The 12,457-nt window shown below is 37.6% G+C and overlaps 1 protein-coding gene across 7 annotated transcripts in view; it reads right to left on the bottom strand.

The window, feature by feature from the left end:
- Positions 1 to 12,457, bottom strand: part of chd9 (chromodomain helicase DNA binding protein 9) — a 73,025-nt gene that overhangs the window by 29,859 nt on the left and 30,709 nt on the right. For all 7 annotated transcript variants that reach the window (XM_082542026.1, XM_082542024.1, XM_082542025.1 and 4 more), the window contains 2 exons: positions 3,487 to 3,592; positions 81 to 227 (listed from right to left, as the gene is read on the bottom strand). In XM_082542026.1, coding sequence (XP_082398152.1) covers positions 81 to 227; positions 3,487 to 3,592 — 253 coding nt within the window. The remainder of the gene's footprint in view (positions 1 to 80; positions 228 to 3,486; positions 3,593 to 12,457) is intronic.

Consider the following 12,457-nt stretch of genomic DNA (forward strand, 5'->3'; position numbering starts at 1 on the left):
TCTATTTTCCCATTTATGTTATAACTGAAACAACTGAAATTAAACGTGTTTCCCACAGAGTTATATGCAGAATTACTTACTACAAATAGCTGAAGAGCGGGTTCCTTGGATGCTGCAGTATTGGTTTTCTTGGCTTTGACAATAACCTTGACTTCTTCATCTGACAACCTGGTCTCCAGCTCTTCAGCATACTTCTTCCTCTTCACCTGTCGATTAGACCGCCTCTTCTAAAAAATTATAAGATATAAGCCAAAAAAAGGAGTAAGAAGCACATTTACACAAAAGACAAAACAAAGTAATCTCAAATACTTCATTAATCAATTTTGAAACTGCAAAATAAAATTGGTAATTAATGACTGCTTCACATGAAAATTTCCCATATGGCTCTAAGACTGAAGATTTGATCAAGACTGAGCAGATGTTTTCTAACAGAATCTTGAGCATGGACTCATTTCATTCTTAACTAGTGTGCCTGTTACAAACCAAAGCAACAATGTAACTACATCACATAGGTCGCCAAAGCAAGGTAATAAACTTAGCTAAAGAAAACACAAAGAAAAAAAACGCTATATGATCAGGTTCATGATTGACGTATTATCAAGGCTCAGAGTGTCCTAGGGCTGTTCGATGTATATATATCGGATGACGATATAAAAACGTCTATCGTTTCATTTTACGTTATCGTTTGTTTCGTGGTGTCGCAAAATAAACTGTTTACGGCAATATTTTTTCATCGTTTTGATGGTCACTGTAGTGGCTATATTAATTACTTAAAGTTCTCTCTTTCTCTTATATTTTATATAACCACACTATGGACGGACAAGTGCCTGTTTTTATGCATTGTGGTTAGCAACAACAACGGTAACAGCATCGTGTGTCCGCTTGTTTATGTTCCACATAAACCTTTCACAATAAAGCTCAAGATCCTGTTGAGACTTTTCAAAATAAACTGAATCACGTGAAAGAGCAGATTATTTACGGATGAAAATTTAAAAAAGAGCCGCCAGGTGCTAAAAAAATAAACCTTAGACTCAAACGTTAGAACGCCGTGTAATAAATACAAAGAAAACGGCGGCCTTTACAACTTATGTGTAAAAATGTATAGTTTCATGCATCGGTTAAAACACTCGACTCCAGCTACATGACGCGCAGCTGGAAACACTTCCTGCAAGACGAGCTGCCCGAGATTCACAGAAAATGTTAAATTTTTGTGATTTATATATCGTTATCAGGACGATAGATTTCTTATATCGGGATATGATATTTTGGTCATATCGTACAGCCCTAGAGTGTCCCACTGCTTAGTTAAGGCAAATTACACATGCATTTACGCTTAGTGTGATTTAAACAGACAGCAACAAAATCTACAAACTATTTTAAAGTTGTGACTAATGAGCATGCTTTTACTCATATAAATCCCTGCCAGTACTTCCAACATTTTATTATTAGAATTTAGAATAAGATTAGAAAAGCATTAGGCTAACAATCAGGTCTACTGTCAAATATATTTTCTTTAATATTCTATGATCACAGATGTTATCCTTCTTCTTGCTGGTTGAAAACACAAATGGCAAAAGCTAGGGCTGTGCGATATGACCAAAATCTCATATCCCGATATAAAACATCTATCGTCCTGATAACGACACAAATCACAAAAATTTAACATTTTCTGTAAACGCTGTGAATCTCGGGTAGCTGAAGTTTTTCCAGCTGGGTGTCGTGTACCTGGAGTCGAGTGTTTTAACTGATGCATGAAACTATACATTTTTAGACATAGGTTGTAACGGCCGCCGTTTTCTTTGTGAGTATTTATTACACAGCGTGCTGCGGGGGAAAGCCTGTTCTAATGTTTGAGTCTAAGGTTTATTTTTTAGCACCCGAAGGCTCTTTTTTGCTTCTCATCCATAAATACTCTGCATACTTTTTCATGTGATTCAGTTTATTTTGAAAAGTCTCAACAGGATCTTGAGCTTTATTGTGAAAGGTTTACCTGGAAAATAAACAAGCGGACACGCGATGATTTTACCGTCGTTGTTGCCAATGACAGCACATAAAAACAGGTGCTTGTCCATCCGTAGTGTGGTTATATTAAATAAAAGAGAAAGAGAGAATTTTAAGAAATTAATATAGTCACTACAGTGACCATCAAAACGATGAAAAAATATTGCCATAAATAGTTTATTTTGCGACACCACGAAGCGTAAAATGAAACAATAGATGTTTTTATATCGTCATCCGATATACATCGTTATATCGAACAGCCCTAGCAAAAGCACTTAACATTTATACATTTCCCTGTTCAGAATGATAATATAGAGTTTTCCATTGTGCAGGCCATTGCCCAACATAACCTATTACTGGCCTTACGTTACTAAAACCAAGTCAAAGTCCAGAAAAATATCCTTAAAATCAGAAAAAAAAGTGCTCTAAAATCCGGCTTCTTTCTATTCCTTCCTGTCAAGCCTTTATAATTATCATATGCGTGGGCAGCTGCATCCTGCATCAATACACGAGCCCCTCCTAATGATAATATGTAGTTAATTAGGAATAAATGCCACTGAGCCACAGTTAATTAGGTGTGCAGCACAGTATTCCCGTGGAGATATACCCTCACATTCACAAACCCAAACTGACCAGAAGCTGGAGACTCAAACCTGCCGCATGCCACAACAATAGGAGCGAGCCCCTGAGGAGATCATGCTCCTGTTCCAGCCGGCGGCCAAGCTACTTCAACGTCTTCCACAAGATCATCATAAATGAGTCATCCACCGACTATTTTAATTAAGTCCTGGGGTGCCACTTAGCGGGCGTAATTATATCATACAACACACTGTAGTTAGTGGGGTGTCGTCCCCAGTCATTCATTCATGTCACTCATAACCTTTTGGATATCTGTCAGAACCTACTAGTGAGAAAAGCTCCACACAGACCAGAAGTGTGTTTTAAATGCTAAAGGGTAAACTCAGGTGACACCTAGTTCAATTTGCCATTCTATCATTGATGCTCTGACCTAGATAAAAACCTCTGCTGTCAGTTTTCTCAATCATCAACACAGATGAGAATGTGCACTTGAGATAGCCACCCACTGTATGACCTCCATATGAACCAGAGAGTGGAGCCTTCCAGAATCAGACTAAAGCTGTTAAGTCTTCTATAATGCTCAGCAGCAGTGTGAACAGCCAGGCCGAGGACACCACTTAAGTTTTATCAGAAAGCTAACAGAAAAAGAGTCTCGTATTTCTCGTCTGCTCTCAATAACACCTGCACAAAATCTGAATAAAGTGGGGAAATAACACAGTCAAATATAGCCAAGTTCCAACTTAAAATTCTAGTGTTGTCTCATATGTAAGGTTCATAGTTTGGTTTGATAAACGGCAATGAAATGCACTAATTTCTCCCAGTCTCATTAGAGCCCCTGTTCCTTGTTGGCTTGTACTGTGCATGTATGTCTGCATAAGTTTGTGTATACTTTATACTGGAACTCACAGAGTCATCATCCTTCAAAGTGTGTTGAGGGGGAGGGTCATCATCCGACTCCTCTGAAGACTCGGGCTTTCGCCTTTTCTTCTTTCCAATCTTGATGACAATTTTCCTAAGAGAGAGAAAAAGACCCCATGAAAACAATAAAAAACATGTACCAAATATACAATTTTTACTCTGCTTTAGGCATATTTTAGCTGGACAAATGCCCTAATGGTACAATCCAGAGGCTTCTGATTAGTGTTTTCTGCCTTTTCGTGCTTGATTCGACACTGTAAAATTAATCTACATTTATTTTCAAAACATTGTTAAAAATCTTGTTTATCTCACAAATGTGTCCATGTCTAGAGTTCTTAAATATGAAATGATAAAAAAAAATATCTACCCAATAAACGTGTTCAAGTGTATGAAGTCCTGCTAAACATTCTACAAGCTGTTTATCAAGTATAAATATTCTACATGGGCAATTTGGCTTGTTCATTGTTTTTGACAATTCTGCACTTGCATAAACTTTAGGGAGTATATTAATGCAAAGTGAATGCATTTTTAAGAGCTCATCACAGAAAGCAAAAACACCTCAAAAGAACTGACATTTATTTCAGAAGAAACAGGGTTATTTTGAACTAAATCTAAAGTGAGACATTTTAACAGCTTTTAAGTGGGTGGATAAGGAACTACTTCTAACAAAAAGGCTATCATTAATGACTTCTAAGAGAAGGGTGGAAAGACAACCAAAACTATTGGGCCCCTTGCAAACATATACATTGAAAAAGAAAAGCATTTGCTGCACTGTACTCCAAAAGGAATAAATGCAGTTTAATGTCAAACTCCAACATACATATAACAGCAGTGGAACGATTGTAGAGAATGGCTGCACGTATTAACATGCTCACAATGGACGCTGCCTCAGTTTATACAGAGAGGAATTCGGTGCTTTACTAAAGCTCCTCCTTAAATGGAAGATTCACACCAACGTCATTCGATCCTAATTTGGTAAATATTTTTTTCCTCTTTAAAATACCATTCCTAGTTTGTGGGTGATGAAACTCTTACCTTGGTCTAATATACATTTATAGTACCAGAGCTCCAGATATCTTCAGCATCTCAGCAAATATCACTAAACTGCAGAATGACTATATGCAAGCTTTAAATTTTTTGCCAGCATTTCATATTCTAATCTCCTCTCTTTCAGTCACATATCATTTCTGTGACCTTTCTCCATATATTCTCTAACCACATATGCAGACACTTCTCCACATGCATAATCTCTTGCTAGCCGCAAGTGGTAAATCTTTGGCTTGGTGTGATATTGATAGGAAATATATATCTTCTTCCCTATAAGCTTTCAAACATGTTAAGAGTGTGAGAGGAAAAATATGTGCAACTAGGACAGCAAAGAAACAAACTGTCAAGATAGCAACTTCAATATGTAAAGCCACTAATTTTGTTGTTTCCAATTTATCATTTCATTCCGATTTAAGACTTCTTTAAAAGTCTTATCTTCGTATATATTTGTAAGTGTGCATAAATATCATTATAACCCAATTTTTTTCATAGTTAAAATAAAGTAAAAACAAACAAAATAAAATTCCTCGAAAACATATTTTTGACACTTTTTCACACATTTCACTTTTAATGTCAAAAAATTAATCATCTGAAGCTTATCTACATGGAAAAATACTTGAAGCAACATAGAATTAGTGGTCTGATAGACTAGATACATTTCAGGTGATACAAACACTCATCCACATACCCATTATAATATCTGACTGTGTAAGGTAGAAAATAACAGACTTCCAGCAACACTGAAGAGCTGTCCCCTCAGTTGGCATCCCTGTCCCTGTCCCTGCCCCTCCACCCCTCTCTGGATGATATTACATCTCACAAATCCTCTTGACAATGACACTTTATGGTTGCCATGCAACATGCCCTTGGGAGTGTATTTGGCTATGTGGGTGTTAAATCTTCCTCATGACATCACTTCCTGTGAAAACAACACCAGTACATGGTTACTAACGCTACGAATGGCTAAGATATATGCCAAGTCAGAGTGACACAGTGGAAGAAAAAAGAAAGTTTCCAGCTCTGACGCCAAGAAAAGAAGACAAAAACCAAAATGAAACAACACAAAAACAATACTGATAATAATGATAATAAAGTAGCTAAATGGGACTGAACACAATGTTTATCGTTGACTAAATAAAAGCTGGCTGTGATATGGGTCTTGCTGAATAGCAGTGTCACATCACCATTTAGCAGCTCGGCAACTAACAGCACATAACAGGGCTAAAGCATCTCTCTGACCCCCATATGGGAAAACTTGAACTGTGAAGCAAGATACTTGAGGACTGTAGAAACATCAATTGAGCCAGAAAGTGAAGACAGAAAATACGGATGCCGGTGTGATACATTTGTATCGACATCTGCTGCATGTGTGCATGGCATTTACGAGAGTCACGTGATTTACATAGATGCCATAGTAATGAAAAATAGATTCTACACTTGCACACACAAAAAACAAAACCCACATCTTAGTGATGGTAACATCCTGTTCCACCGCTTATGTGGCTGATACACAGGACCACCCAAAGATTTACTAACATCAATACTAATGCACATTCTCCCTTTGACTGGATAGCCTTCCCACAAGCTGAAATATGGTAACTCAAATGACAGGGAATAAACTCAGACTTTGAAGTCAACCCCTTACTGACAAAAAGTGGTACAAAAGCAGACTCTTCTGGGTAGTAGTTAGTTCTCCCTGATGCAAAGAACTTTAAAAGATCAGCATGAAAACCACTGAATTACAAAAATTCTATTCATTCTCCTAAGTATTCAAAATGCCTAACAGCCTGACCAGGCAAAGAGACAGCTGTAAAAAGAGTTTTGTTTTTTTTATATTGAAGGAAAATGCCAAATTTATGAGAAAGTGAACACAAGAAGAAACTGTCTGCAACAAAGTCTCTGTGGCATGTGTTAAACAAATAATTATCTTATAATACCAACAGTCAACTCTATATTGATGCAATTTCTCATGTTGAATTTTATCAATCGGGTCAAAACCATTTCAAATTATTAAATTTGTTCTCACTGATGTTTCCCAATCTTGAGCAAAACAAATGACCTTCAGACCAACCCTCCGAAACATTATTCGATGAATAGTTTGTCCATTAAAACTAACTGATATCAGAAGGTGACCTCATAACTTTGGCAACCATGTCATGTTTCTTGACATGTGATAACCACTATGGTTGCAGAGGACACCACTTCTACTCATTTTTGTTTCCTATATTTGTACTTTATGGTGCATTTCCGCCCAGAGTTGCTGGGTGGAAATGTTTGTTCCTGATAAAGATTCCAAATTTTACAAGGCCATGTTCAAGACATAATCCTACATCTTTAATTTGACTACAGTTGTCCCTGATCTGACATTACTCTGTATCACTGATGATAGGCTATCACAAGCTTTTTCCTGAGAGTAATAATCTAGTTGCTCGGCTTTCTTGGCTGCTTTTCCCCCATTGTGCCAAATAACCCCATCCCTTGTCCCCCAGTGTTGTCCTGTCCTACTTGGCATGCCGCCAGTGAGAGTGCATGAGTGAGGGTTTGATTTTAATAGAATCAAGATCTGATGGTGCTTTGCCAGCCAAAACTGCAATGAGGCATTTCAGCATGTCGGAGGAACAGTATTCACCTATTAGATAGCCTACCTCAGAAAATTATGATTTTGAGTGAACGAATTATACTCAAAAATGCCGTTTAGTATGCTGCGTGTTTGTGTGCGTTTCTTATCCTGAGGGGCTTATTGACACAGCAGTGCAGGTCGTTCTCAGGAAATCCCCCTTCTTATGAATGGAAGGCTATAATCTCAGTACCACATAGCAAACAACTGGAACAGTAGCAGCAGCAGCAGCTCTATCAAGCACCCTCTAAAACACAAATACTATATCAGCGCAGAGCACATGGCCTCATGGGATTTCTGCTTTATACAGCAAACATATTTTTTTTTAAATTAAAAATGGGTAGTAGCCTCTCTCTCTTCCACACAGACACACACGCGCGCACGCACGCACACACACACACACACACACACACACACACACACACACACACACACACACACACATATAAGAACATCTGAGTTTGCATTAAGACATGCACAGACCCCCAGAATGTTTATATATCACATGCCTGCACATGTGAACACGCACAAAAATGCACCCTGCAAGGGATTAACTAGGAAAACAATAAAAAAAAAAAAAAAACAGCTTTAGCTTTCCCTAATGAAAAAAGTGAGGGAGAAGAGATTAGACAGCTAGCAGGCAAGCATTGAAATATGAACAGCTATACGCTGCAGCACATACACTAGACTTAAACCTCCATTTTCTATCATGTAATTGATCTCACAAGCACCATTTTGTTTGATATTTTCCTACTACCCTGCTGCTTTGTAGTATCAGCATATTTATAACATGCCTGCTCACAGGAAGCATTGGATGCACAGCTTTGAGCATGCTGATTGAACCAAATTTATATTAGGAAAAAAAATGTAAAGAGGAGGGGGAGGGTGGAACAAAAAGAGCAGCACACTGCTTTCATCTGATAATTATTTGAGGGTATTTTTCAGCAGGTAGGCTGCACAGAAAAGCACATTCCAGCCTACAGAGAGCCGTGATCGGTCAAGCCTATCCAGTAAAATAACCACCTCCTCTCCTTAGAGTAGATAATGTTGGTTAATATTTAAATTTATAAAATTCTGGCTGAAAAGCGAAAAGAAAAATCTATCAGTGCCCTAGTCCTGTTTATTAAGATTAGGTGTATTTACACAATATTAAAAACAGGATATGCAGGTCCTATGGTGACCCTGAAAAAGGCATCCTGTCCACAACATCTTTTAGGGTCAGTCCATCATGTCACGCTGAAAGCAAGTAAAGCTTTTATAATTAAAAATGAACTATTTTACAATGATGGGTTAACTCACTAATCTGTTTTACTATTACGGTCTGTCATTTCCAAAGCATACCACAAGCAATTTTATGTATGATATTATGGTATGATATATCTTTGAGGCACAAATACGTGCTTAAGTAACGCCCTTTTGATTAAAACAAAAAACGCTACAAACGAGTGAATCTGAAGATTCAACATAAACACCTGTAGTACTAACAGTTGAAATGATTCCCCAGGGTTATCGCACCTTATAGCAGCAAAGCATAAGAGCTTCCATGATGATGTGTCTGATTTGCCTAAATGCTGTGGGATCTAATGGTCTATGTTTAAGCTTTGATAAATATTCAGCAGTCATAGTGATTAAAGTCAATTTAATTATTAAGACGGTTATAAACCAAGTTGAAAATTAGTCTCTAGAATTCCCCAATAGCTGATTTTAATGTACCACATCTTGTTTTCCCAAAGTAGGACATCAGTTAGGACTTTAGTGTTGGGAAATTCTTGTTGGGCTATAGTTTCATTAAAAATCCCCAGATAAGAAGAGTCATTTGATACTGAAGCATATTAGCCAAGACAAAGATAACAAATATGTAACATTTGTTCTCCGGTTTGATTTTTCTTGGATATCTGTCATGTCCACCTGTCACAGCGGCTGTTGCACCCATATTTTAATCGGCTGCATTAATTTATTTATTCTCATCAGACAGGCAGATTTTCCATATGATTGTATGACCCCCCAATTTGCTTTCCAAGCATCTGGTGAGCAAACTATCCAAGTAATCCAGAGGACACTTATTAGGCATTAAACAGAATTGATTCTCCGAGAAACATAGGTAGTGATGACAGTATAGTGGTCTCAGAGAAACAGAGCCTTAAGTATACCGACAATTAGGGTAATGGTCTTATCGTGGGATCCAATTCCCTGCTTAAAGAACAGTCAGACGATGCGATGGAAGAGTGAGCACATACTCAAACAGCACCAAATACACACAACCTCCAGCTTTCAGAACACAGCCAAGCACACACCCTCAACAGAGCAGAGCCTGAATTAATGACTTTAGCGGAAGGTTAGTACCTCTGCAGTCGGTATACATTAATATTTTATGTGGAGATCCTTGGTGGTGCATGCATATAAACAGGACTCTCTCCACTATGAATACAGAAAAGACGCTTCGTGTTATAGTCTCAATCACCGCAGTCTTCATCACAAGTGCAACAGATCTACCCCTCCCTGTACATATATAAACATATTCCAACTGCATCTGTGTGGAGCAAAAATAGAAACTGAATCTTCTTCACAAAAAAAGAAAGAACTAGTAAACAGACTATGCATTATACAACATATCTATAATTAATTGTGTACTCTTGAATGTATGCAAATGTGTGTAGAATTGGGCTTTTATTGCCAGACCAAGAGTCAACCTGGGCAAGAGGCCAAGGCACAGTCAGAAATACAGCCATTCATAGCCTTAATGCAAGAACACTATTATGGATAGGCCCTGTGAAGTAGTTCTACAAGTCCATAGTCAAAATGTACAATGCAAAAATGAAAATAAACACTGTAACTGTTACAACAGTGCCAGTCACTTCAGTCTTTTATAGCTGGTATGTTTGTTTTGTTAGCCTGGAAAGTTTTCTCCTTTCTGTCTTTCATCAACAAGTAGTCACTCCCTGTGCATTTGCAATAATACATTTACTTCATTACTGTTTAGAAAAAAAAAGTGGGTGTTGAAAATGGTATTTATGACAAAATCAGGCCATCCAGTGCTCAGGACAATGGGTTTTAGTTTTTATGTTTATGATTAGAGTGCTGTGAGACTGTGGCGGATCATGTTTTGACTTCGTGATTCAAGGTCTACACCTGCCTGTCTCAGTTAAACTGGACTTGCTGGATTTAGGTGAATGCACATTCTATTCCTGTAAGTGTCTTTGTTTATATCAACATGGCCATCAAGAGTCACAGTTATTTTGGTTTTTGAGTCTTCAAGCAGCATCATTAAGTGGAGCTCTTGAAAAAGATCCGCTCCAATTTGTCTGTTCTTTATTTGCTAATTAGCAAAGTAAAAGCTCCATTAGCCTCAAGATTTTCTTAGCTATGAATCTTCACACCTCAGAGGAAACATTCACACACTCCTACAAACCTCTTGTCATATACAGACAGCTATACGTCACTGCCGTGTTCGCACCAAAGTCTTTTGCATTTTAACAGCTTAACATATTTAAGAGCAATTTTAATAGCTTAAATAGCTTAAATCCCAAAATATGATTAATTAAGGCATAGTAATGTCATGTAATGTTTAGCAAATAATAAAGCAAAGCAGTCAAACTAATTTGAAATGTCGTGCACTTTATAAATTTCTCAGTATGGTCATTCTAGTCAGATGACCGGTCCATCATCTGACCTGAATACACTTCATTTTTCAAAATGGCTGGAATACATGAAGAAATGGGTGCTATAAAATGTGGTCTATATCACTGACTGTATTTTGGTCTGACTGTTTTTTTGTTTTTTAAAACAACATTTACCCCAGGTATGGTTGCTTGGGTTACTTAGCTCATTAGCTTATAACAACAATGACTGTTATCTGTGACACATTTAAATGACAGACTGCAAACACACGGTTAGCTGTCCTTTAAAGCCATCAAGTCTTAGACTGCACTTGATTACATACTGATGGTTTTAAGAACTGTCTCAACGGATGCAAGGTGGTTAGAAGAGTAAAAGATCTGGGTGTGCACTCTCTAACCAATATGAGTGAAGCTTCCTGATCTTAAAAGTCAAAGATAAATAACAAGTTCAAACAACGCTTTCATTTTAAGATCACACCTGAGCTTGTTCAAAAATTCAATCACATCCACAAACCTCATGGAGCTCATCATGGAGCTGAGACATGACTTAATGTGAACACCAACAGACACCTACCTCCAACTAAACCTGAAAGTGTAGGCAGACTGTATCACAATGACTGATGCCTCCATCATCTCACTGTTCTCCCAAACATTAGCACTTCCAAAACTTTGTCATTTTCACACACAGGACATGTGAAATTCATTATGTGCTACAGATTTTCTCCCTCAGCATACCTCATCTAATTATTAACCAAGGCCGCAGCCAACCAGATATTCAGTTTGACCATTTCCAGCCACTCTCACGCTAGGTTTCAAATGTGGGTGCTGCTTTAAAACCAATAGTGATTTTTTTTTTTCTAGCTGTACAATGTGATATATTTAAACATTCCCCCATTCCTTCAGTTCCCTGCCTTTGCATTCACATCTGCACCAGCTGATATCTTAACAGGCTGCGCTGGGTGTGGCTTAGAGCTACATACTGCTTATAGCAGTTAAAAACGGGGGGATGGGAGACAGATTAAGGTATCTTTACATCAGCACTACTCACAAAAACATACTAAGAAGCACTGTCCTGCATGTAAATGGAGTCTTTGTGTGCTCCTCCCATGTCTATGCTGATGACTGAGCCTGGTTTATTGTTATGGCGTGCAGTAAAGTCTGTTGAACTTTGAGCTTCCATCTTGGCAACCACAGGCAGAAAATAAATGTAGAAATGTACCAATAAAAATCAACCGATGCACAAGAACCTAAAATCAGTCAAATGCTGCTGCTTTATTGATGCAAATAGCAAGAAGGAATTACCTTAAGTCAGAAAAAGACAAAGTACATGTATAGTAACATTAATTCAAGTTTAAACTTACTGATCTGTGACTTGGGAACTTGAAAAAAAAAATTTTCCCCCTATTGAAAATTGCTCTTTTTAAACTGGCTCTTAAATCAAACATTTAGAACAATCATCATAAATATGTAATAGTTTCAAACTCTAAACCATCCCTTTAAATTCCTAAGCTTCAGTGGGAACTGTTAGAAAAGTGGATGTGGATGAAGTGAAGTGAAGAGCCTCAACATAAACGTGACTTTTACTGAACGCAAGCTATGTGTTTAACCATTTTCCAGTAGTGACAAAATAGTGATCAATAATGTTAACATGTTTTTCACTACATAATCTATAGAAAAT

Source organism: Aulonocara stuartgranti (genome assembly GCF_965226115.1).
Source record: "Aulonocara stuartgranti genome assembly, chromosome: 1".
In the NCBI taxonomy this organism is placed as follows: Eukaryota; Metazoa; Chordata; class Actinopteri; order Cichliformes; family Cichlidae; genus Aulonocara; species Aulonocara stuartgranti.